The sequence below is a fragment of the Radiomyces spectabilis genome, assembly GCF_025331425.1.
Source record: "Radiomyces spectabilis strain NRRL 2753 chromosome Unknown BYT42scaffold_3, whole genome shotgun sequence".
NCBI lineage: Eukaryota > Fungi > Mucoromycota > Mucoromycetes > Mucorales > Radiomycetaceae > Radiomyces > Radiomyces spectabilis.
In genome coordinates, this window is record NW_026251928.1 from 673,664 (window position 1) to 699,254 (window position 25,591).

Genomic DNA, 25,591 nt, shown 5'->3' on the forward strand with positions numbered 1-25,591 from the left:
ATTCTGAAATGAAATCTCTAGAGATCCGTCAAGTGATTTATGCGTTAGAGAATCGGATGTTGTATTTGACCCACATTCATTCGCCTATTCAATACTATCTCAGCCATTTCTGATTACAGTATGGATGAAGAGTCTCAGCTGATGTTCTAATGGAGAATCTCACCCAGAACGAAACACATCTTAAATTCCAATCTTTCCTGATTTGGAACACTAGTCTTGGATGGATATATCAGTCATACTTTGGCGCTGCAAGGGCATCCTTCTTTTTGTTTTTGGTTTAGAGCTTATTGGCTCTATATCCAAGAGTTAACTGGCTGATTATTAGTGTAATTTTTTTGATTTAATTTGGAGTACGGAATTGGTTAAAACTTCTGTGCCAATACTTATGCCAATAACTCTTTGGCGCGACAAGCTGTCAGAAATCGCGACCTTGACAATTTCAAAGTCCGCCACCCACATCATGTCAAAACGACTCAACACAATTCACTTCCTGAATACTGAATTGCCGATCTAATCCATGTAATCAAAAGATGCACAATATATACTATCTATGCAGCTTATTTACGAGCGATCTGAAGTTAATATGTCAGATGGGGGCATTCGTGTGCACATCGATCTTCTACGATGTATCAACGCGTCAGGTGCATGATAGTAGGGAAGGCGAAAAGAAGGTCTGTTTGTAATCCAACGCACGGAAGTAGTAATGACACCCAAACGAAAAGTCGCCTGTTTGGATTTCGATGAACAATCAAAGAGCAAGCACAATGACAACGTTTATGGACGACCAAGGGATGACACATTTCAAAAAGCCATGAAGCAGCGGCCAGCAGAAAGTGAAGAATTAGAGGCGAACGATGTTGAAGCTTTGAATTAATGGACGTAGCGACTGGAACAGACTCGACTCCATTCAGAATACCAGTGGAGCGAAATGGGCTGCCAAGGATCCTTTTTACACCGAACCATATCGAATTGTGATTGTTTGAATGTATCGGATTATGATAGGTTGAAAGGTGCAGGAACGGTTCGTGCTTCATGTCTCATAAGAATGTCTGCCATTTAGGATCGGTTATTAATATCAGTGGTAAGTAGAAATAGCAGGGAGCCGTAAATTGATGTGCTACGGGTTATTAATCAAAAGCTTCTAAGTCCTTGGATACGGCAACCATACATCACTTGGTTCAAAAGAGCATGAACAATTCTCGAAGTGGTTAGAGGAATTTGAATTCCCGAGAACGGAAAATCGGCGTTTCTTGGAATATGTTTGGTGAAGGTGTTCGACATAGTGTAAGTAAGGCAATTATGGCAAAAGAAGGAAAGGACATTATCACTTACTCTTCTCAATGGCGGGGATCATAGGCTGGAATGAGGATATGGTTAACAGAAATGTGGTTAGAGAAAACAAGCTTCACGATGAATTCGAACGCTGGTGTATGATCAATTGGGACGCCCGAGGCAACCAGGACGGTTGGAATGTGCGGATTTGCTTATGCAACATATTGAGGCCGCATGATAGTACCCTGCTGCTCTGTATCATTATTTAGCAATTGAACCAGCAGAAACCGGATACCTGAGGATATTTTTCGGCTGCAAGGCGTTAGCAAGACGGAGGGCCTCAAATGTGCTAAAGTTAGCATTTCAACATGAAATACATCCGTGTCGATAACAACCGATCTTTTACTATGGTGATTTGCTGCCGGCTATTGGGTTATTGGAATCTCGGATATTGCTGGCAATGGTTCTAGTCTTAAGAGGTTATGCCACCGAACACGTTCTACCGCTGCAAGCATTGGTGCTCTTTGCCATTTGCCATTCGCCTTTGTCATCGAAGGACATCATTGCATGAAAAAAAAAGCCAAGTGTTTGATGTGAGCATCACAATTTCCGACTTCCGTCAAGGTAACAGGATCATGATTGACAGCGACTGAGATATAGGCATGTACAAATTGCTGGGGTGACACCTGTTGACATGGTTAGTGAAAAGGGATTTGAAGGTGGGAATATCAGAGATTGATTATCTCAAGCACTCGAGATACATGAATCGAATATATATTAAGAACTAAGGCAAAGGCGTATCTTGACAGGTAAGTGGGGATATTGAAGATATGGTTTGTTTATATTACTCATCAAAAACTATCAGTCTGGGAAAGTTTGGCTCTGTGGCTACGTTTCAATTTGTGGACGGTGTGCGCACGTTACTTTCAATGACGCCTGTATATTACGTCTGGGAATCAGTTATCTGACAAGGAAGGCCGGACAACTGAAAATCTGTGCTTTAAGCGTTATTCGACCAATGATGGCGGCAATAATAACAGTGAACGTCTGTGAGAGTATGGGATCAGAAATTGGCAGATCTTGCACGAAGATCGGTGAATGAAGGCATCGTACCCCATTTGCCAAATGGGAGAGCAAGGCGCATGATAGCGTTAGTGCAGTTGGCTGAGTTTGTCAAACAACATTGGTCAGAGCTGTTCACCTAACCCAAATCGAATCGATCAATGGCTTCAACCGTGAAACAGAAGGGGGAAGTGTGAAGCGCATCCGAGTGACCTGATGGATTCATTTGGCGAGCTTCATGGAGACGTCGACGAGTGGCCTGCTGACGGTATGCTGGAGGAATTATTCATCCAGTTTCAAATCGAAATTTAGCTGGCGACAGTTTAGCCTTGTGTCTTGCCTGGCTTCCACACACTGAGGAGCGGTAATGGGAAATAATCTGGAACAGACATGGCGAAGATCAGAACGAGTTTTAGGTCCGATGCGATGACGCTTTCTTTGGCAATAGGTAGAGAGCTGGTTCGCATTGTTTGAGTGAGGCATAGCCAGCGATTATCAGCTGTTCAATCGATTGCAACGTCATGGATAAAGGGTACTTGTCAAGTTAATCCAATTTTGGCGGTTGTGTTTAATAAATGCGGAACTCAGACATTGTGCAGGCGTGTTTACAAAAACCTAGTTATCGTTCATTAAAAACTATGACACGCCATTGCGAGTGACAATTAGCGAATTCTGATGGCAGTCAAGGCGGTGATCCCAAATTCCAAAGATGCTCAGATATCAATAAGCATCGCTCTTAATTGAGTCGCAGATCCAAAATCGGGTTTAAGCAATCCAGTATATTAATAAGCGATCGACTTAAAAACGTAGCAAAAACTAAGGACGTGGTCAATACCAGAGTGAAGTGGTTTTCCAGAAAAGCAAGACTTTTTTTAGTGTGCCTAATTTTTCATGGGGGCCACTTTAATTTCCAGGTGACCATACGATCGGTTGCAAGTGTCTATCGCGACATCAAAATGCAGACTGCTTACTCTTGCTGGGCACGCTTTTAGCTACTACTGTATATGAAAACCGTCAAACAGTGTAGAGCAGTAATATGAATCTTGTGCTGTAACAGGTCACTATATTAGTTTCTTAAAAACGACTCTCGATGAAATGGACAAGCATCCGTATATGAAAGTTCATTATATAGACATGGATAATGCACCCATTCACACGCAGCAGAAGATAAAGAAGTATATCGAGTACTAGGGTATAAATGTGTGTATGTTCCTATTTACTCTCCTGAGCTTAATCCAACAGAACCATTCTGAGCAGTGGCAAAGAGTAAGGTAAAGCGCCATAGGTTTTTGCGGGAAGACACTCTATTAGAAGCTTGCAAAAGTGTGGAGAAGAGTCACGATTCTTACAAATGCTGGGCTAAGTGTCGAAATAGGAGTTGATGTAATGGCCACTGACGAGATCAATGAAACCAATATGCCGTTTTTCTTTTAATTTTTTATTTTCAAAGTAGGTCCAGAACTAACACAACTGGTCACGTTCTTACTTGTGCAATCAAAGAGACGGCGTCGTTTCGCCGAGGTGTAGTGGTATTTCTATTCTAAAGTTTCTCACCCTTCACTGGGTTCCTAAAAAAATGAAAAAATCCTTTTTAGGATGCACCTATACTTGGATTTGGTCGTAAAGAAAGTTGTCAGCAATTACAGTTTGAACATGGGAAAATGTTTCCTGTCAATGATCAGGTTTGATGCATGACGTCTTTTGCTTGCGCTCCCTCTTTTGCATTGATTTTTTTTTCTTTGTTTGATATAAAGAGATGCTTGTGAGACCCCTCACTTTCTCTTTCATGCTCCTTTTTCTTTTTTCTTTTTTCAAACAAGATGATAACAACCCAGCATTCTGTACAGGCTGTAGAATAAAGAAAACTCAAGTCAAGATACATGGCTCTCGTCTATCTGGAGAAACAGCAAGTGAGGTGTACGCAGCCATGAAGGATAAGAACATCGTTGTAATCCATGTGGCCAAAGCTCGACCACCAAAAGTAAGTACAATTGAAAAGAGATAGCTCTGTAGTATACATGGGTGAGCTTACCTTTTTACCCAGTTTTGCTTTTGCACACTTTAAGAGTCACGACGACGCCTCGGCGTTTTTACCAGATACAAGGAGCCTGGCTTTGAGCTCTTCCATGAGCATGTTAACGTGCAACCCACTCAAACCGATGGCGTCGAAGTGACTTACAGTCAGCAAGCGATTGAGAACTTCGCAGTACGAACGGACCAGTCGTCGTCGACGCTTCCCTCGGCTGCCGTCACCAGTCCAACTACTGCTGCCACTGCCACACCGCCATATCCTTGGAAAAAGGTAAAGAGTTGATGATAGGGAAGGGAAGATTTCCCTGGTGTTAGATCATAAGTTGTTCATTTGATGATTTATAGGCTTTTACAAAAGCTTCTTACCTTGATGGTAGGATGGAAGAAGACATTGACAGACTCGAGCGTCAGAAGGCAAACGTTCTTGGTGATATCAGGACAATGGAAGAAAAATTAGAACTCGCCCGTAGATTAATGGAATAAACCTCCTTCGCTCACTTCCGCAACCAAAGGAATGAACAGAAGAGCTTGATTTTTTTTTTTTTTTTTTGAAAATGCCAACAATATCAACCATGGTCGTCTCCAATAGGATGGACGCCAACGAAGTGCCATCGTGTTTGGGGCCGACAACAAATCCATATGGCCACCAATACATGCGCTATACCAAGTGAAAATGGAAAATGAGGTGGAATTTGATGTTGCTGGGATGAATTTCGATGGCCATTGTCCTATTGCTGGAATGCCTCCAATATGACGAATTTTCACCAATTTCTGTGGCCATTGATTTGACACAACCGGGCCATTATTTCTTTTTTACATTTCATCTCTTTCAGGTTTTTATGCTAATTTAATTAGACAAGATAGTGGATAGGATATCATAAAAGATTTTTATTTGCGTTGTTTATGAATGCAAGCGTATGAGAGTTTTTTTTTTTTTTTTTGGTAATTATTATTACCTTGAGGCGCGAAAATCTACTTGTGTTCATTCTTATGTTCACTCTTTTGGGTGCGAGAACGAGTAAAAATTGTTTATTGCATGATTTTATAGGCTAGTTCTAATTTTTCTTGCATCCTCCTGATATCAGCAAGAACGCTTGCCTTCTGACGCTCCAGTCTGTCAATGTCACTCTCTAAAGTTTGTACACAGACGCTCTTCCTTTTCAATATCTTCTTCCCTCAATTGAGAGGCTGTTTTTTTTCCATATAGACAACAGATAGACGAGAGTCATGTATCTTGACTTGAGCTTTCTTTATTCTACAGCCTGTACAGAATGCTGGGTTGTTTATCATCTTGTTTGAAAAAAGAAAAAAGAAAAAAGAAAAAGGAGCATGAAAGAGAAAGTGAGGAACCTCACAAGAACTACCAATGTTTATTTGTTAGTGGGGATACACATTATAAGCACAAGAGCCAGTGTTTTACCTTTCTATAAATCGATTTACGTGAGAATGGGATGATGATGATTTTATCATCCAACCAGTTGTGGATCCCCACCGGCGAGTAAATGCGATGGATCGGCAGGATAGATATGATGATCCAACGGCTGAAACTGCTTCTTCCACACCGAGAATCCTAGCACTTTGAACGAATTTCGAGGGAAATGAGCCGGCTCAAACCATCGTACAAAGGCAAATACGTGCTCAAAATCGTCATTTTGAACCTCGCCGTCGACCGGTTGTCGGATGATGTGACAAAAGTAATATTGCACTTCGCCTGGGCACAATTCAAAGTTACCACCAGACGATCGAAAGTAGGCCTGGATATGGCGTCCCCTTTTGGTTTTGCCAGACTCTTTGCTCTTGCACAGTTGCCCAAAAATTGTCACACTGCTAAACTTCTTGATTCTGTTTAACACCATCGTCAACCGCATAGTAAGAGTGTCGCCATGGGGCCAAATGCCCTCATAAAATTGTTGGTAATGATGGTAGAGACACATGTAATGACTTGGATCCATGGCGACAGTGTGACTCAAATCGGATAAAGAAACAGTGGAGGGGATGGGCTCGTAGCCAAAGATACCGTCGTCTGCATACATTGTTTGGCAAACTTCATGTAAGTTGGAAGCTCCCACGAAATCAACTACTGGGTGGAGTTAAGTTGTCAGCGCGTCCAAAGATGGAATCAATGTTGTGAGTACGGTAACGGCAGCAGGATACATCATAAGAGACCCCAAGAGTTTTCTTAATGATGCCATTTGATGGCATGGCTCCAGTTGCAAGAATTTAAAAGGGACTTTTCGAATTCGATGCCGGCAGTATCCGCTCTGTCAGATGCGTCCTGCTTCAGATCGAAATCAATTTCGATGATGACTCGTCGGTTGCCTTCGCGATGAGGAAATGACCCCGGTGTTTTCCGGATATTGACGGGCTGCAATGGCCAGAACGCTGACAAGAGGTTTGGGGCGAGTACTTACGTCTACGAAAACACTACGTGGACTGTTACCGACGCGATAAACATGGGACCGACGAATGGTCCAATTGTCGGTGGCTTGGGAAGAATCTGCGGGTATGCATGTATCGTGCATGTATCGTGCATGTATGAGACACGCTTTTTTTGAACAATTTGCGCCCAGGACATCTGAACGTCGCCAGGGCCAGGAGCATGTTTAGAGTCATAAATCGAGACCCCATCGGGTGGTTTTTGATCTTTAGCGGAAGAACCCATCATAAGTCCCCAAGAGAATTTATTTGGAAGTTCAACAGTCAGGCGGATCACTGAGGGAAGAGGCGAGCTGCTGGTGCAACAAAGGCTTGGTTGTACCGGGAGCTAATAGCAATGCGAGGAACATAGTGGGAAATAAGATATGGAGGGTGTAGCCCGATAGTCTATAATGAAGGTACCCAGTTGAAGTTCAAAGAGACGAGAAGCGGTGGGGAGCTTAAGATGAATGACACGAAACCAGACGTTGCGAGCAGTAGAGTTCATAGGCCAGGGCCAAAGTGAATTCCATTGGCTAATGGAGATATCAGCAAAGCAGGCATGGGCGGCCAACAAAGGCGGCGATAAAGGTTGTTGTTCCATTGGGGCGGGTGGGCTACAAGAAGCGACGTCATGGGTGAGGCATCAAGGATGCCGAGCTGACCTGAGTGGCCTCCACCAGGGAAGGTAGAAGACAAGCAAAGACGTGCGAACCAAGGAGAGAGTCTAGGTGGTCTGACGTTAAGTCTTTGAAGAATCGAGTGGTCAGGATGCGACGGAAGATGTCATCAGCGGGTGTCCGACGACGTATAAACCAATACTGTGCAACCAGTCGAAGAACATGCCAAGTGTGTAATAAGATCAAGGAGCTCAAAATGGTCGCTCCGCCACGGATGGACTGGGATAAATCCAGAACCGTCTCGCGGAGATGCATATTCGCTGACACTTCATCGCATCCATAACGGCCTTCATTCAACTCGCAAAATTGACGACGGTGATTCGTAAGCAATATTCAGCTGTGATAGGGTGATTGAAGGATTGCAAAGCAGTCGATTGGCGGCAACGAACTTCATCCAAATGGACATATCCTCTTCAACTAAGCTTCTCGTTCAATAAAATTGGCGAAATGATAACCCACGTCCGCAACTCGTCCAAAGTCAGCGTACTGCAACCAGACCTGATTTTTCCGCCAGGTAAATCATAGCCAGTTGGAAGCAGAGTTTCGATCATCTGAGTGCTCATTCTTGAAGCTCTCTATCTCCCAGAACAAGAAAGCCATTGGAACTACATACGGTCTTCCACAAGTTGATGCACCCCACCTTGGCCCCGGTGGTCAAAATTCGTTGCTCCATAACTTCCTCGGGAGCTGCTGCGTGTCCAAGCATGTTGATGTCCTCTGCCTCTGGGAAAACTGGAGGAAGAGGTTGCTGAGCGCAAGATGGATTGTTGGAAGCGGGCTTCATTTTGTTGTTGCATGAATTCTTGGTCAAAAGCTTCTTTCTTTCCTCCCAAATCGGCTTTCTTTCCCAGATGTTGCAAGCTCGAGGAGGGACGGATGGCTTTGAAGATAGAATCTCAGTATGGAGAATTTGTGAATAACATGGATGAGAGAATTCCTTACCTGCATTGTGCAAAGCTTCAGCACGATGGTCCGACATATTCTCTCCGTTTTGAAGCAGTTGTCGACGTCGCCGAATCCCTCCCACGAAGTCGCCTCAGCCGAAGTATCGACGATGTCTTCTGTCCAGAAAGTTACCGACATCAGCCGTCGCAATTTGCCAAACGCGTCGTCTTCCGTAGTGTTGATATGACATCATCTAAGATGACAACACTTTTGCCTTCATCATCGCCCATTTCAGCGTCGGAAATGTTCTCGAAACCAGATTTTACAGCATTGCGCGTTTAAGCAAACGACTAAGGTTTATTACTTTAAAAGGAAAAAAGTGGTTTCCACCGGAAAAAAGGGGTGGATACCAAAAGTTGCCTACCCGAAAAGACATGAGGAAACCACTGACTATGTGCGAAATAGACTAAAAGCTCGAGTCCTACTTCAGCATTGATTTGCTGTCCGAATTCATTGGTCTGTAAAGTGTCGAACGGCTCGGCAGGATATACCATTTGAAAAGACTGATCATTGGTGACAACACGTATAAAAAATCAACGCTAACTTATCACATACAAAAACTTTGTATGCTGCATATACAATAGATAATTTGTAGAATGGAAGAATTGATGCGGATTTAATAAATCATTATGACTGTTGATGAATTGAGGAGTATTATGAGAACAGGCAACATTACAGCATCTTAGGATGGAGGGGAAATATGATTGGATAAGGGTGGATGGACTGTCAGATGGAATATGGTTTGCTCGTTGGATTTGGATGTTAGAGTCATGCAACCGTGGATGATCGGTGGCGTGTGATCATGGCTATTATATCGATAGTGCAGACAGCGAATGTTCTCACCTGTTAAAATTTGAATCAACTGGCCCTGAAAGAAGGAAAAGAGCAAACCACACAACTCAGTATCAAATCATGGTCAATAGAACCATTTTCTTAGATGTACTCACAGTTTCTACGTGTCGGACCTCGATGAATCGAGGATCAAACGCCATAATATAAGGGTATGAGAATGTCACAGCTTGAGGAACGCCTTCCCATTCGATCCTGAGGGAAAAACGAAATTAATGAGTACAAGTTCCCACTATAGAGGAATTTTCCATCATAATGATAGATGAGCTCTTACCTTGTGTAGGCTGGGTGCTTGACGAAATCGCCGCGACTATCGACCAGAAATGCAAATGAAGTGTAGCATAAGAGGTAATAGTCCTTGCATTTAAACATGCCCAGCGGCTTCGCTTCCTCGTTGATCTGTGTCACAAACTGGAACGCTGGCTTTTGCAAATCAGGAAGGTTGCGATTCATGTCCAGATGATCCAGATCGACAATCTCAAATCCACGCACACACAACACAACCAATCGTGCCTTTAAAAAGTATACAGCCGACGATTCCGCACCAATATAGAATTCCTATCAATTTTTCAATCATTGGTCAATACAATACAAGTTGAATTTCAAAGCCCTATGTCATCCAGTCTATCTACCTTGTATATTCGGAACCACGCAGGCGGTTTGCTTAGAAAGCTGGATTTGGATGTCAGGAATTTGGCATTTTTAGGATCGCTCAAATCCCCACACACGGGTTCAAACGTCTTGAAGTGACTGTCCATGCCCTTCTTTTTCATGGATATCACTAGCGTACGTGCGCCATAAACACCGGTATTGAAAAAGCTACTGTGGGATGACAGCTTTTGACTAGCGACACGTTCGCTAGTCGGTTTTCTAGCCATGGCCGTCGGGTCCAAAACATACAAAGGATACGCGGAAAGGATCTTGTCTACAAAAATTAAATCCAACGGTGAGTCATCCTGTGAAACGAGAAATAGCCATAGCAATTGCCATTCCATTCCATACCTGCCAGTACAAGAAAGATGTGATGATCTTGAAGCACGCCGATTTGCGTAACGTTGGAAACGGACAAGACACGTTGGAAACTTCTTCGTTCGTTTGGAATGCCCATCCATACACCTTGAGCCGTGCTAACAGCGACCATTGGCCGACCATTGGCTCCGACTTACGAAAAAAAAGGCAAATAAGAACGTCAATGCATAACAATGTCGAGCGACTTTTTTGTGTGGAACAAAACTTACCATACGAGATAGAACAGGTTACATCACCGCGAACCTCACCCATGGGTGCCCCAAAACTGGCATAAGCCAGCGGTACGCGTTGACACACATATTGATCGGCGCGTCGAATATCCAATGATGTCTTGGCTTCGAGAATCTTGGTTTTCCACGTAGATCGTATTGCTTCGCTTTCGGCAATGAGCATGTAATCCGCTCCGTGACGTCCCAAGTGACGCACAACCAATGAAGCTTGACCCGTTGGCAAGGGAGTCATCGGTCGATCGGATTGAACAGTGTCGGATCGGCTAAAACCGTAACTGCTGCCCATAGGTCGCAGGTTCAAAGAAAATGAGTCCACAAGATCGGGCATCATCAAGAGCTCAACCGGAATAGGCTGCTTATACACACGATACATGTCGGCTCCCGCGTGACTGGCTCGTTTCTTGCGCTTGGTCATCAAGAGCAAATGGTCGAACAAGAACACGTGGATATCCACGGTCTCCACGCCCATATGTTTGCGCCGCTTCAGTGGTCCTTCGTGCAAAAGCTGTCGTCCAGGAGCCAACAGTTGCAGATCTACGAAACGGCCGGCTTTGTATTCAATGGCATCGTTGATCTGATACAGTCGCAAAGTTTTCTTGCTATTCTCGGTGGCTCGATCCATTTGGCTGACGATGGCGACGATCTGCTCAATGCATCGCGTGAGATCATACTGATCGGGATGATCCGCGGGCGTCTGTTTGAGAATAGCATCGAGCAACAGTTTGTAACGCTGAATTCGCGGGACAGGCAAAATAAGAAAGTGACGGAAGGCGAGTCTTCTGGTCTCGGCTTGTCTCTGTTTTTCGCGCATGAAATTCTGGAACAGCATATTTTTCGTCATTTCTTGGTTAACAGCATATTCTGCCAAGACGACATGCGGGCCATAGGTTAGATAAGCGTCCTTGAAATTGGCGACGTGACGAAGAAAGATATCGCCGATGCGATCGACAAACCCGACTCTGTTACGTGCCTGACACAGCGATTGATAATCCCGCATTTCTCGGTACATGGCACGATGAAGATTGAGAATAACTTCGTAATTATTGAACACATAGCGGCAAAACTCTTCACGTGTATCCGGATCCAGACACTGAGCTGACAAGAGAGGTTTGGCAAACAACTAACGGCGCAGAGTGAATACAAAACAGGATCATTCGCCCCAAAATAAATATCTGTCCAAACCTCATCCAGCAAATTCAAGTCTCGAAGATAGTCTTCTTCTGTATAGAGCAATTCATGAATGGCTTCCTGGCGCTTCACTTCCTTTGCAGGGATGCTGGTAAGCACCTCTCGAGGTACTGTGGCCGACCAAGCACGCGAAAGGGTCTACGATCAGATAGCTCATCAGAAAATATGGCGCGCTACCAATGATAATGAGACTTACCGTATCGTAAGAAGAAGCGACCGAGGATGACATGGATTCTGCACGCTTCACCGATTCATGTTTCTGTTACAGGAGGAGAATGAGTAATTGCCTTGATTCAGAAAAAAAACACGTTCGTCTCATCAAGAGTAGATCAGACATGTATGGATACGTTACCTTTCTATTGGGGCAGCATGGTGCGTAGCAACCGGATTGTTGAAACGAGCACAATGGTGTGTAGCATGTGGTCAATGGAAGATAAACAGCTTCTGGTATTCCCTTTTCTATGGTATCTTCGACCAAAGTATATATCTCTTTGGACGAGTCATACAGCGTGTTCTTCTTGATTGACTTTTCCGAATAAGGCACCGGGGCAATAAGAGGTGGCGTCGCGTGGAAAAAAGCGCAGGCAACGTTGCGGTATTCTTTGCTCGTGAGTTGCTGAGGTAACAAGAGTTTCAATAATTTCTATTTACGTGCATAATGCCGATGATGAGAAATTCATTTTCATGGAGTTGATCTTTTTTTCTTTCTAGCCAAATAATTACAATAGCCTCTTCACCGGTGAAACTGAGCGGATATTCTTCTGAACAAAACGTTTTTCGATTCTGATTGAGTATCTCGATATGAGTGACAAAGGCTTGGCCGAGATGAGACATCAAGCTGCTGACGGCCAGCGACATGAGCGCGGGGTTTTCCGTTGACAACAGCGATAATTCCATAGACGACGATGGGATGCTAGGGGTGTTAGGTGTAGAGAATGTTGCTTGCGTATCGATGAGAGTATCGGTGGGGTCCGACTCGTTGGAGCTGGAAATGCGATCCAGGGAAGAAGAACGAGACATGGCGTATGGAAAGGATGGCCGAGGGACAGGAAGAGGACGTTCAGCAACACACGGCTTCTTTGCGGTTAGAGGTAAAACGGAAGGTTGAATCGTCTTCATGATGGTTGCAGCGTCAGGTCCATGACCAGACAACACAACGTGCATACAATCGAAAAAAAAAGGAATTCAGCAAGCGCCTCTGAGCTGTCTGGGCTTTCTTATTGTGCCCATGAATTTTTTTATCTTCGTGTGACAATGGAAAAGGCTGGTTTACCAAAGAACCAATCATAACAGTTGATAAGCTCTTTGGTGATCTCGGGATCTGCGAGGTCCATTGCATTTACTTTTCTTTATTTGTTACCTTCTTGAAAAAGCCAAAGACTGGTTGGAGTACAGCATCCACTAATCTGCCGAGCTCCTCGAGTGGTCTCTGTTGAGCAGGCTATTTCAAAACACACACGTTCCTAAAATTTCTAAATTTGGTCACTCTACCGGTCGCAATGCAATATAACCTACAGTTCGATTAGCCACCGCCCACTTATAAGCAAAGGCCAGTATCCTCGACAAAATAACAGAGAAAACCTTCATGTATATCACCCAGTTCAAAGAAACATGAGAATATGACGGCGGAGTTATACCAATTCATGCTCTGTCGATCTCCTACATTTCCAGCACGCAATGTTTCACACAATCGGCCCCCTCAAGAGATCCAACTTTTCCATTTCATTGTACGTGTATCCGTAAAGAAGCCTTGCAATATGTCGACTCAATTGCTATTATCTTGAGTAAAATTATTTTCCAAGATCGTTCGAGGGACAAAATAGAGCGAAAACCTTTGACTTTGAACACACCTCCAATCCCTTGTTATGTGTGTAGAACTCCCTTAATTTCATTTCACAGTACCTTATTAACCAACGAGGATAACGCTCTCTCAAGACCAAGTGATCGAAGCCAGAAGCAAGACGTATCGTGCCGTTAGGTTATGATGCATCGGATTGAAGAAATAAGCATGGTGCTTCCCAATGCATTTTTGTATATTGCCGGGTATCCCAACTCGCGGCAGTCTACTATCATCGGCTGGTATATCAACGGTAAACTAATTTTCGACTGATGGAAATACTCTGAGATGCCTTGTGCTTCCTTCCGAGATTGTAGAATATCAGACAGCCCGGCAGGTAAGTTATAAAGAGTTGCTAGGTGATGCCACTAGTTACAGATGCAGCGTTTTGGACTGCTTCACTCGAGTTGAAGGGATAAATTTGTTTACAAATTAATGGCTTTACCGACTGAATAGGAAACCAAATCGAATTGAGTATAATTATGCAGTGTTTCTTCTCGCTTCCAGGTGAAAAGAAACGCTTATCAAGAAATCGATGCTCTCACCCAACAATTTGTTATTACTAATACAATTTTTATCATGCTTTACAGGTCTTATGGTTGTTAGAGAACATGCTGCATATCAGCCACTGCGCCTTATCGTTTGAAAAGCATCAGTCGACATGTCATATTCAGCCCACCGCCAGCTCAAAGACCATTTTGGAGCGTCAAATTGTGATCAGTTGGAAGTCCGACCGCAAGAGCGGTCATGGCCCTACGTCACAGGTTAACGCGTAACCAAAACGGCTTCGCCCTTTTTGTGGACAAGCATATTTTATTCTCTTTTTTTGCCACCTTTACAGCGAAATACCATGGACCATTTTCCTTCCAACTGGGGCAAGCCTCGCAATGAGGATGTTGACCTTTATAACACTGTTCCCATGCATAAATCGTATCCCGATCACTTGACACAGGCAGCTTACGGACCCACCACAGTGACTCAGTAAGATACTCGTCCCACCCATACATCCCAAGTTTATACGAGTGCCACCTTTCTATTTGACGCTAATCTCCGTTGTAGACAACCTCTCGTTACGGGTACTTCGGTCTTGGCATTCAAATATAGAGACGGTATCATGATGGCCGCCGATATGTTGGGTATGTGTTTTTTACTTTTTTACTGGTGGATCTTTTTCTTCCCTTGTTCAGGGTCTTAATTCAACGTCGTATAGGTTCTTATGGATCGTTGGCACGTTTCCGCGACATTGAACGATTATATCCTGTGGGTCAGCATACCGTGGTTGGCGCTTCGGGCGATCTTTCAGACTACCAATATATCCAGCATCTTCTGGATTCCCTAATGTAAGACGGACTCGACCACTATTCATTCACTGACAATGCTTAACACTCATGGCTACGTTATCCAGGATCAAAGAACATTGCAATGACGATGGTCACGTCATGGGTACACCTCACATTTACGAATATCTTTGGAGAGTCATGTACAACCGACGATCCAAGTTCAATCCGTTGTGGAATTCGCTGGTGGTTGGCGGTGTCAACAAAGGCGAAAAGTACGTCATATCAAAAAAGGCACAGTAAAACTGTCGGAAAAGATGGAGATGCTGATAGTGGTTATTTTTCACGGAAACGCATAGATTCCTTGGTTATGTAGATTTACGAGGCACAACGTATCAGTCGACGACGATTGCCACTGGTTTTGGCGCGCATCTTGCACAACCTATTCTGCGAAAGCGTGTCGAAGGCAGAGAAGACGATATTACCGAGGAAGAAGCCATCACCATTATGAACGATTGTATGCGCGTATTATTCTACCGAGATGCACGATCCATGAATAAGGTAGGCATAAAACCGGGATAGATTTTGTTTTGCAGGAAGTGGCCCTAATACCGAAACGTGATAGTTCCAACGAGCAAAAATTACAGAAGCAGGAGTGGAAGTGACCGAACCTTACAGTGTCGATACAAACTGGTCCTTTGCAGAGTCTATTCGAGGCTATGGCGCCTAAAGAGATGAGCAACGACTTTTTTTTTGCACAGAAACCAAGAAAAAAAAAGAAATAAATATTCGGCGATAAGTGAAAACCAAGTGAACTTGGATGGGGTTCTTCTTTTTTATTGTGATGGATCTGCCATTTCTTTGGCGGATGGACTTTGCCATGAGAAATCTTTAAAAGGACGAAGAAGGTCTGTGATCTGAGCCATAACGTTGGCTTCCACTTGAGGAACGGTTTGAGTGCCTTGTTCTCGTTGCTTGACGAGTTGCCAAGCATCAATGGCGGTGCGCACTTCTTCTTTTTTCTGAAGGCCAATCACGGTGGAAGTGAGATTGAAGGCATCTCGGCCTGCAAAGGCAAACATGGAAGCGAGTTCAGAGATGTTCAAGCCATTTTCTTTGGCTAATGAAGCGCACTTGTGAGCCGCTTCTCGCAGGGGCGGATGAGCCGGATGCCAGTCAGGAGGACCGGCTTCGCGGAACAACGCCATACCCAAGGGCGAAGCGTTCAATACGTAGCGTACACCGGCCGCACGGAATTGAGGCGTGTATTTAGCCAGCATGGTATTCTGAAGTGTGTAATGACAATAGGACAACACGATATCCAACGGTCGTCCTTGGGCAGATTGATGCTCGGCAATCCTTAACAGCACTTCCAGTGGATACCCAGAAACGCCCACATATTTGATTTTGCCTTGATCCTGTTATAGATTGGTATTGTCAAGATATTTGTCGGCATTGAAATAAAAATACAAAAAGCGACCTACTTTAAGTCGGAAAAGAGCTTCGAGGGCACAGTTGGGGCCAACGACGTGTTCAAACGGCACAAATTCCACGTCGTGGCAGAATACGATATCCAGATAATCGGTATGGAGTCGTTTCATGCTTTCCTCTACACTGGCGGTCACTCGTTCCGCGCTGTAATCAAAATCCTTGACGCTATATCCATAACGGCCAACTTTGGTTGAAATGTAATAGGAGGACCGCGGGAATTCGTCCTTGATAGCCTGCAATGCATCGCCAAGAATGAATTCACTTTTACCGTAGTAAGGCGAGGTATCAAAACTATTGATGCCTATTTATGCAAGTCTCACGAATTAGAGACTGGGGGATCCAATCCGTAACAGTTCCAAGTTGTACCTAAGCGTAAGGCTTCTCTGCATGCTTCGACGGGCCAGTGGTCTTCGATGCTGTTGTAAGCACCGGATAAAGCACCTGCTCCAAAAGAAAGTTCGAATGGTTTATATTCGTTCTGGTCTACAGACTAGTTCAGTCGCTATCAGTATGCTGCGTGGATATGTATGGACAGTAGGAGCCATTCGCACCTTTGCAAGTGTCATTGTGGTTATAGCTTTATGGATTCCGAGAAAAAACACTTGAAACTGTCTCGCCGCGTCACACACATGAAATTCCGGGAAATTGCTTTTGCTGTAGGACCTTGAAAAAGGGATCCCGAGGTCTCAACAATGATATCTCTCTACAGAATCGGGCTGCCACTGATCAAGTGGCCACGTCGACTAAATAGGCAGAGAATAGCATTGTGAAAAGTTATAGAGCTGATGAAAACTTCAATAGGCGTGCGAAAAATGTTCCAAACTGGGGTGATGGTTTGTTCCGTTGTTGGATGAACCCAGAATAGGGTCCAGGTTATTCACAACACGGGTCATTCGGTATATACGAATAAGAAAAAACGTACTGATGATAGGCTTGAAGTCGCATGCACGATAATAATATGGCCAACTATTCATGCATAAACGTATTATAACAGAGCAAACCATATTCAACCATGCTAAAGTGTGCGTAGCATCCTCATACAAGCTGTCAACAGCAATTGCAATGGCTTAAAATATCATGGTCAAATATACTTTTATCATGATATCGGAGTCCGGCAAAAGGTTTGGAAGATAATCAATTGAAAAGATAAGGGAAAAAAATAAAAGACAGAAAAACAAGGTTCAGATCTTTCAAGTCACAAAGAAGCTCGCGGATTATTCCCCCCGCTAAAAATTCTTTGGAAATCGTTTTTTCTTCTTTTTCTTCCCTTTATCACTTCATTTCCCACCATGTGTCGTTGCTCCACTAGAGATCCCAGCAGTTTGGCCAATTTGACCGAGGTCAAGACGACTCACCTCCATTTTGACTGGACTATTTCATTCGATGCCAAGAAGATCGCCGGTCATGTGTTGATGGACTTTGTCACGTTGATTCCCAACGTTGAAAAGGTGGTTTTGGATACTAGCTACTTGGATATCCAGTCCGTGTGTTTGGACGGTCAGGCTTTGAAGGTACGTGAAAAAAAAAAAAAACTTTTTATGTTCATTCCTTGAAGAACAAAGCATTTGGAAGAGGAGTATCCTGACACACGTCAATAATAGCATACCGTGGAAGAACGCCACCCCAACCTGGGTTCCGCTTTAATCATTGAACTCCCGGCTCCCATCGCTGCTGCTGATACCAAGTTCCAGCTCAAGATTGATTATTCCACCACTGAAAAGTGCACAGCTGTGCAATTCTTGGAGCCAGAGTAAGTAGGGGATAGGGTAACGTGCAATCGGTTTCAATGACAAAAGGCTAACAAGTCGGACCCCCGCAGACAAACCGTCGGCAAGAAGCATCCTTATTTGTTCTCTCAATGTCAGAGTGTAAGTTAATTGTAGCCAAAGGAAAATATAATGGGATGCGAGGAGACTCACGGTTGGGTATAGATTCACGCTCGTGCTTTTACGCCTTGCCAAGATTCGCCTTCGGTGAAATTGACCTACTCTGCCGCCGTCACGTCGCCTCTTCGTGTCATCATGTCGGCCTTGCAGACTTCTTCTGATGCCGGTGCAGATGGCATGACCACGTATCGATTTGAACAACGTACGACCATTCCCAGTTACTTGATTGCCATTGCTGCCGGTAACTTGACGGGACGTGAAATCGGCCCTCGTAGCACCGTCTGGTGCGAACCTGAGATGGTGGATCAAGCCGCGTGGGAATTTGAGGTAGGTGAATGCAACCCAATCCGAGCCACAGTTTCAAACACAACAGAAAAAAAGAATTCTTGAACTCAACTCATTCGTCATGCGGTAATAGGACACTGAGAAATTCATTGCCATTGGTGAAGAGTTGTTGACACCCTATGAATGGGGACGTTACGATTTGTTGGTGCTTCCGCCTTCGTTCCCATACGGTGGCATGGAGGTAAGAGAAAACAAAAACAAACAATAATGAATTTTTTCATATTCCGTTGGTTTAACGGTGCCTGTTTTTTTTTCAGAATCCCTGCTTGACCTTTGTTACACCAACATTGTTGGCTGGTAGGATTAAGGAAATAACCACCATATTTGGGTGATTTAAAGTTAAACTCCTCTTTAAATGGGTGAATAGGTGATAAGAGTGCCGTGGATGTCGTGGCTCATGAGATCTCACACAGCTGGATGGGCAACTTGGTCACCACCTTGAACTGGGTAAGTCAAACGGGGAGAACTGACTGGGACCAAGGACGTTGATCTAATCCAGTGCGTATGTAGCAACATTTCTGGCTCAATGAAGGCTGGACCGTGTTTACCGAACGCAAGATTGCTGGTAAGTTCGATTCGGCGAATTAGGATACAATAAGAGTCTTACTGATGCATTTCCTTCCAGGCCGCTTGCATGGTGAAGCCGAAAGACAATTCAGTGCTATTATTGGTAAAAAGACAAATGGATTTCGATACTGTCAAAAGCGGGACCTGACATGCAGTGCCTTTATTTTATTTTTTTATTGTGGTTGATCTCATTTAGGCTGGAAGGCTTTGAAAGAAAGTGTTGAACATTTCGGCCAAGATTCGCCCGCTACGGTTCTGAAGCCCGATTTAAGCGGTGGCATTGATCCTGATGATTACTTTAGCTCGGTCCCTTATGGTAATTTTTTTTAAATGATCTGTTGGTGATACGAGGAAGGCTAAACCAATTGCTGAAATATTTAGAAAAGGGATTCAATCTCTTGTATCATATTGAAAAGGTGGTGGGCGGTCCTGCCATCTTTGAGCCTTACATGAAAGCTCATGTGATTCGCTTTGCTGGTCAATCGATTACTACCGATGATTGGATGAAGCACTTGTATCAATACTTTGAAGAAGCCCATGGCAAGGAAATGGTGGACAAGTTGAACACAATCGATTTCGACCGCTGGATCAATGGCACTGGTATGCCCCCGGTCGATCCCCACTTTGACACCACGTTGGCCGATGCCTGCTACCACCTCGCTAAGCGATGGGATGAAGCTCGTGAAAGCAACGATTTATCCAGCTTCTCGGCCAAGGATATTGAACAATTCAGCGCCACACAGAAGAGTAAGTTTTTATAAAATAGAAAAGAAATAAAATAGAAAAGAAAAAGAAAGCATGACTGACATGATCGCCCACTTTTTGTTGCAGTTGTCTTTTTGGAACGATTGACGGATTGTGCTCCTCTTCCTCATCACTTGTTAGCCAAGATGGATGAACTTTACAAGATGACACCTATTCGCAACGCTGACGTTCGTTTCCGCTGGCAACAATTGTGTGTGATGGCAAGCTATGAAGCCATCTACCCCGAAATTGTCGCCTTTGTCACTGAACAGGGCCGTATGAAGTTTGTCCGTCCTCTTTATCGTCTGTTGTACCGTGCCAAGAATGGGGCTGATTTGGCCCAGCAAACTTATTTGAAGCACAAGCAATTTTACCATCCTATTGCTGCCCAGCTTATCGAAAAGGATATCGGCCTTAAGCAATAAGTCACGATCTCACCGACCTCCCCGCATGGTCTTGTATGTACATTTGGAATAAAAAAAAATTCAACAATGCATCTGCTTTTCATTGTGAACGGTCTCCCACTTGTGTTTTTTTTTTTGAGAATATTTCATTGTCATTTTGGAACTGCATGCATGGAAAAAAGAAAAAAAGCTTAATAGTATCCTTCATTTACAATTTAAAGTATAAGACGAGTCTTTATCACTTTTTTTTTGTTCTTATTAGCATTGCCATGTTGGAGTCGACTTTTATCCGACTTGTACTGTTGCTATGCCGCGGCTATCGCGAACGAATGCTATTAATCATCGGTTTTATCGCTTGTATGGTGTCGGGGGTCCTCGGTCCATGGATGGTGGTGCTCACGGGTCGACTTATTGATATGCTTGTTCATCGTCTCGATCAAGAAAACTCGGATCAGTTTAGAACATCGATTAATCAGTTGATGCTCTCTTACATTGGTTTGGCAATTATTGCCATGACAGCGACCATGACAGCACGTATCAGCTGGTTCAGTGTGGCGGCTCATTGGGGGCACCGAATGAAAATAACCCTCGTCAAAGATATCCTCAAGACATATCCCTCTGTACCTGACGACGCAGCGACGACGAAACCAGAACGGCATCAGAAAACAATGACGGATACAGCGGCTATTTCGTAAGTGTTCTCTGGTGGCCACTGACTTTGTTGACTAAAATCAAAGATTATTTCGATAGATCGGTGGACAGTCTGCAATCGTCGGCGATGGGCTGCTTATTGACATTGGTGACACTGACGACATCGTGCATTGCGCATTTGATCGTGGCGTTCACGCATTTTTACAAACTAAGCTTGGTAATGATGACTTTATTCCCGTTTTTAACCTGTATTACGTGGTTATTCGATCGACTGTCGGCCAAGGTGCATCGGCGACGACTGACCGTCAACTATCAAGCCGACAGCATGCTGGAACAGTCTTTAAACATGATGAAAACGATCCGAACTTTGGGATGCCACACGCGATACGTGGATGACTATGAACAACTTTTGAACGAGCAACGGCGATTGGATGCACGATGCGCTTACTATGCGGCGGCCAGGGCGGGGATCTGTGAATTCACTTCGTATGGCATATTTGTTTTGGGATTCTGGTTCGGGACAAGGATGCTGGCCAGTGAACCGGAAGCGTATTCAGCAGGAACCATTGTAGCCGTGTTGTATGCGACACTGATGGCATTTACAACGATTCGTGGTCTGCAACCGATCCTTTCATGGTTCCAATTTCAATCGGGCAAGATCGAGGAAATCTATCAAAGAATCCGGCGATATCACGACGCAGCCGAATCCTCGGTCAAAGACAAAATCACCTCACCCCAGCTTCACATTCAAGGTCACTATTACGGCCACCACCTTCACTTCTCATACGTGGGTGATGATACAGGAAAAGGAAACGCCGTTTTGCGTGACATGTCGTTTGATATCCCAGCCCACAAAATTACTCTCATTGTCGGCCCCACCGGTTGTGGCAAGAGCACCCTCCTTGGGTTACTGCAGAAGCTGTGGGCTCCCCAGCAGGGCGAACTGTTTCTGGACGGTTTTCGCATGGACCAATGGAACGATGACCATCTAGTGCAATCGATCAGTATCGTCGAGCAGCGGCCAGATTTATTTGACGACACCCTGTATCGCAATGTGACGTTTGGTCGCAAAGACTTTTGGAATGTGACCATACAAGAAGTCCTGGATGTATGCGACAAAGTGGGCTTGACGGAGCTTATCCAACAACTGCCCGAACGGCATTTGACGCGGCTGAATTCGAACAGTGCCAACTTGTCTTGTGGGCAAAAACAAAGGTAGGATGGTTGCACTGTACCGCCTGAACCCACGCTAATTTAGATCGATATTTGGGCCCACATGGGAAAATAGATTGGCGATTGCAAGGGCTTTGATTCAAAATCCACCGATATTGATTCTAGGTAAAATACGCATTCTTATTACGACGTATTGACGATATTTCTTTTTGCATCACAACCAAAATACTGACGAGAACCAATAATAGATGAACCCACGTCATCTGTGGATAATGAACTTGACCGTGATTTGTTCCAAGCGATTGCTTATCTGAGAAAAGGCCAAACGACCATTATCGTCAGTCATCGGTAAAGTTGCACGAGCATCGAAAAAAAAAATCGTTAATTGAGAATTTCTCATCATGGCATTTTTTCAGGTTGGACCATATTCGTGATTTAGCAGATCATATTATCGATATGGCTAGCTACCAAGCGCCGACGATCGTTCCACGATCAATGCATCCAACTCAGCTGCCGTTGCCTTGCCGCAGTGATTCGTTGCCGTCAAGTGGCGTTGCACGACCGTCTTTCAGGCAATCAATGGTGCACGCTTTGAGTGCGTTGCCAAGTACAACGGATCAACCAAGCCCTTTGCTCGTACCTACACGGTTTGATTCGTTGCCTTCACGATGGGAAGATACACACATCGAAATCATGGTGCATACTGCCGACGGCAAGTCGTCCGAGCACGAGCGACGACGGTCTGTCTCGTTTTATCAACTGATTTCAGACCATTTAAAGTCCCCATGGCGGTTGCGTCTACTGTATATTGTTTCCCTGTTGCAGAGTATCTTGGTCCCTTGTTTTCCTTTTCTGTTGTCGAGGTTCTTGGGCCAATACGCTAATCTGGCTTCATCCGCGTCTAATATGGTGACTGAAGCCGTGATGCTCATGCTCAGTTTTGCCGCGGTCAGTAGTGTGTTTACGAGCATGGAACAATGGCTTCAAAGTACCAGTGGATCTCAACTTGTCATCAATTTACGCACGCGCATGCTGCTCAACCATCTGACTAGCGAGACGCTCCACCTCGCCGCTCGTTTGCACAGTGCGTCCCTGTTAAATATTCGCCAACATCCTTTAGCGCTGCAACGGTTCTTGACGCAGCATCTGGCAAAACTCCTATTTATGGTACTCACGCTGACAGCTGGATTTTGTATGGCGATGATCACCGGCTGGCAGTTGACAGCCGTGGGATGCTTACCTATGCCGCTGTGTTTTCTCTGGCAATGGTTGGGATCTCGTCTACAAAAAAGGTACGCGCAGCAACATAAATCGGTACAAGAAGAATCGATTACATCGGTGAACGAGGTACGAATATGACGATTATGGAAAAAAAGGGGGTTTGGACTGACGGACGCAAGTGACAGATTGTGCAGACACGGCAGACGATCAAAAACCTGGGGTTGGAAAATGTGTTTGAAAGAAAATTCGAAGCACTACTGGTGCCGAGCTGCGGTGTAGCCATGCTCAGTGCTGTGAGTGATGGTGTTTCTGCTGGTGTGACAGAAATGCTTTCTTACCTGTCCAAAGGTACGACTTGATGTAAAATTGAATGGAACGGCTGTGCACGATTGAATGTGATACTGAAAAAAAAATGGATAAACTTAGCCCTGGTCCTGTGGTATGGCGCCCAATTGCTGGTATGGCAGCAATACAGTCTGGAACAGGTTCTATTGGTATGGCTCGCTTTAGGGTTTTGTGCGTCCTACGGTAGCCAATTTCAGACGACAGGTACGACCCAAACACATGGAAAAGTGAAAAGAATGGCCCAAACCCTAATTCATTGTCCGACGGCAGTATCCCGATGGCATCAACTGCAGGTACCGTTGCAAGAAATGAAAGATCTGGTGTATTCCACCGCAGGGCCGACCCATCAATCCAAGAGCGTGACAGCCAGACACACGCAGCCGTGGCATGTCATTGAATTGCGAAATGTTTCCTTGTTCTTTCCAAATCATCCAGAAAAAATGGTGCTAAGAAAGATTAACATGGATATTCAAAAAGGCAAAATGACGGCCATCGTAGGTCGCAGGTAAAATAGGCCTGAATTCACAACAGTTTCTTCGGAGGGAGACACTATCTTCCCAGTACTTCTAATTCTTCTTTTTCTCTAGTGGCTGTGGAAAAACGAGTCTTTTAGAATTGATGATGAACCTTTACCGGCCGACGGAAGGTTTAGTTGTATTTGAGGGTACGGATAGCCGTGTGGCCGACACAAATCAATGGCGATCTCAAATTGGGTGGGTGGCTCAAGAACCACGATTCTTCCAAATGAGTATTGCCGATAATCTCCAATACGGGCTAGGTACGGGAAGGGGGGCGAGGGTTGTTTGGGATGGACAAAATAGATGCTGATTATTATTTTTTCCTCTCATGATGATGGCATCTAGTTGGAAACCAGGTGACACGAGAGGAGATAGTGCGTGCCTGCATGATGGCAAAAGTTCACGACTTTATCGTTGGATTGTCTCACGGCTACGATACAGTGCTTGAACAAGGTGAAAAATCACTATCTGGTGGTCAACGAAAGCTTCTTGCCCTTGGTAAAAGAAAAAAAGTATCAAATGCATTTCTGAGCCATCGTTGTGTTAACAGTTCCCCTTGCATCTTTCTTTTTTTGGGGGTTTCTTTTTTTCAACGTGGCAGCACAAGCGCTCATACGTCAACCAAAATTACTTGTTTTGGATGATCCCGCAAACGCACTGGACAGTAAGTATGGCAACACAGAAAGGGAGAGACAGAGAGACCAGTGAACATAAAAAGTAACCGACGTGGGTGCATTCACACAGGTCAAAGTGAACATGTCCTGGATGAAGCCTTGCAAGTATTGTTGAGATCAGGGCAAACGATTGTGATTACCTCGCACCGTATGACGACTATTCGGCATGCTTCGATGATCCACGTATTGGACCAGGGCGAAATCATCGAAAGCGGTACGCGGGAGCAATTGCTGCATAAAAATGGAGTTTATGCACGATTGGATAATGAGAAGAATTAAAAAAAATTTAGCTTGTGCACGATGGTCAAGCCTAACCGTAAAAATGTGATCATGGTATTAACTATTTTTTTGTACTGTTACTTGTTCTTGTCATCGGTTGAACCCGACTGGTCGACACCGCAACGAGATTTTTTTCTTTCTTCTGCAAAGCCCATCATTTTTTTTTTTTTTTGACAAACCGACACTGGCTATTTTGGGCTTAGCGTCCATGTTTGTGGTCTTGTCGCTAGACGTCATAAAGCTTGTGAAATAAAAATATAAAAATAAAAAAAACTCAACACTGCATATGTTATGATGCAACCATTTGAATGAAGAAGATAAACAAACCATGATGAAGCGTCTCACCTCATTGGCACTTTTCATCGTAATGTGAGTCAAACAGTGAATGACAAGGAAGGAATAAAAACAATTTTGAGTTGCATGGTTATCCTTGGGTTTAAAATTGGCGGTCCTACATTATTGGCTGGTCCGGGCTGCA

At 44.4% G+C, this 25,591-nt stretch overlaps 8 protein-coding genes across 8 annotated transcripts; 4 read left to right on the forward strand and 4 right to left on the reverse strand.

The window, feature by feature from the left end:
- Positions 1-4,088: 4,088 nt before the first annotated feature.
- BYT42DRAFT_602783 (uncharacterized protein) lies at positions 4,089-4,850 on the forward strand (the record flags this gene model as incomplete). The annotated part of the gene is made up of 2 exons (XM_051571060.1): positions 4,089-4,315; positions 4,379-4,850. Coding segments are annotated over 2 exons (248 nt in total), but the record flags the coding sequence as incomplete, so codon positions are not given.
- A 1,694-nt stretch (positions 4,851-6,544) lies between these two features.
- Positions 6,545-7,027, reverse strand: BYT42DRAFT_611270 (uncharacterized protein; the record flags this gene model as incomplete). Its single annotated transcript, XM_051571480.1, has 2 exons — positions 6,545-6,730; positions 6,806-7,027. The coding sequence occupies 2 exons, from the start codon at positions 7,025-7,027 to the stop codon at positions 6,545-6,547; spliced, it is 408 nt and encodes a 135-aa protein (XP_051426010.1).
- A 31-nt stretch (positions 7,028-7,058) lies between these two features.
- Positions 7,059-7,384, reverse strand: BYT42DRAFT_611271 (uncharacterized protein; the record flags this gene model as incomplete). Its single annotated transcript, XM_051571481.1, has 2 exons — positions 7,059-7,129; positions 7,204-7,384. The coding sequence occupies 2 exons, from the start codon at positions 7,382-7,384 to the stop codon at positions 7,059-7,061; spliced, it is 252 nt and encodes an 83-aa protein (XP_051426011.1).
- Positions 7,385-8,909: 1,525 nt separating this feature from the next.
- BYT42DRAFT_559247 (uncharacterized protein) lies at positions 8,910-12,895 on the reverse strand. The gene is made up of 10 exons (XM_051567099.1): positions 12,425-12,895; positions 12,054-12,344; positions 11,898-11,960; positions 11,696-11,839; positions 10,493-11,633; positions 10,257-10,415; positions 9,887-10,179; positions 9,529-9,812; positions 9,353-9,449; positions 8,910-9,273 (listed from the first exon to the last, which is right to left on the reverse strand). Exons 1-10 carry the CDS (start codon positions 12,863-12,865, stop codon positions 9,088-9,090), a joined length of 3,099 nt encoding a protein of 1,032 aa, XP_051426012.1. The 5' UTR covers positions 12,866-12,895; the 3' UTR covers positions 8,910-9,087.
- Positions 12,896-14,286: 1,391 nt separating this feature from the next.
- Positions 14,287-15,598, forward strand: BYT42DRAFT_226102 (nucleophile aminohydrolase). The gene is made up of 6 exons (XM_051562605.1): positions 14,287-14,519; positions 14,598-14,674; positions 14,749-14,878; positions 14,944-15,090; positions 15,175-15,376; positions 15,441-15,598. The coding sequence occupies exons 1-6, from the start codon at positions 14,389-14,391 to the stop codon at positions 15,543-15,545; spliced, it is 792 nt and encodes a 263-aa protein (XP_051426013.1). The 5' UTR covers positions 14,287-14,388; the 3' UTR covers positions 15,546-15,598.
- Positions 15,599-15,651: 53 nt separating this feature from the next.
- Positions 15,652-16,872, reverse strand: BYT42DRAFT_611274 (NADP-dependent oxidoreductase domain-containing protein; the record flags this gene model as incomplete). Its single annotated transcript, XM_051571482.1, has 4 exons — positions 15,652-16,233; positions 16,300-16,607; positions 16,673-16,796; positions 16,858-16,872. 4 exons carry the CDS (start codon positions 16,870-16,872, stop codon positions 15,652-15,654), a joined length of 1,029 nt encoding a protein of 342 aa, XP_051426014.1.
- Positions 16,873-17,718: 846 nt separating this feature from the next.
- On the forward strand, positions 17,719-20,273 carry BYT42DRAFT_491890 (uncharacterized protein; the record flags this gene model as incomplete). Its single annotated transcript, XM_051564108.1, has 12 exons — positions 17,719-17,817; positions 17,908-18,056; positions 18,126-18,174; positions 18,238-18,471; positions 18,611-18,718; positions 18,795-18,834; positions 18,905-18,984; positions 19,048-19,102; positions 19,163-19,207; positions 19,301-19,420; positions 19,486-19,851; positions 19,936-20,273. The coding sequence occupies 12 exons, from the start codon at positions 17,719-17,721 to the stop codon at positions 20,271-20,273; spliced, it is 1,683 nt and encodes a 560-aa protein (XP_051426015.1).
- Positions 20,274-20,521: 248 nt separating this feature from the next.
- Positions 20,522-25,113, forward strand: BYT42DRAFT_611276 (P-loop containing nucleoside triphosphate hydrolase protein; the record flags this gene model as incomplete). Its single annotated transcript, XM_051571483.1, has 12 exons — positions 20,522-20,943; positions 21,003-22,118; positions 22,192-22,241; positions 22,325-22,424; positions 22,493-23,423; positions 23,483-23,645; positions 23,724-23,846; positions 23,913-24,147; positions 24,230-24,420; positions 24,506-24,658; positions 24,762-24,824; positions 24,905-25,113. The coding sequence occupies 12 exons, from the start codon at positions 20,522-20,524 to the stop codon at positions 25,111-25,113; spliced, it is 3,756 nt and encodes a 1,251-aa protein (XP_051426016.1).
- Positions 25,114-25,591: the final 478 nt, after the last annotated feature.

Coding starts and splice junctions, on each gene's coding strand:
- BYT42DRAFT_559247 (XM_051567099.1), bottom strand. CDS start 12,865: ATGCACGTTGTGTTGTCTGGTCATGGACCTGACGCTGCAACCATCATG. Junction 11,961..12,053: donor CATGCTGCCCCAATAGAAAG/GTAACGTATCCA, acceptor CTCCTGTAACAG/AAACATGAATCGGTGAAGCG. Junction 11,840..11,897: donor TCGCTTCTTCTTACGATACG/GTAAGTCTCATT, acceptor ATCTGATCGTAG/ACCCTTTCGCGTGCTTGGTC.
- BYT42DRAFT_226102 (XM_051562605.1), top strand. CDS start 14,389: ATGGACCATTTTCCTTCCAACTGGGGCAAGCCTCGCAATGAGGATGTT. Junction 14,675..14,748: donor GATGGCCGCCGATATGTTGG/GTATGTGTTTTT, acceptor AACGTCGTATAG/GTTCTTATGGATCGTTGGCA. Junction 14,879..14,943: donor CATCTTCTGGATTCCCTAAT/GTAAGACGGACT, acceptor TACGTTATCCAG/GATCAAAGAACATTGCAATG.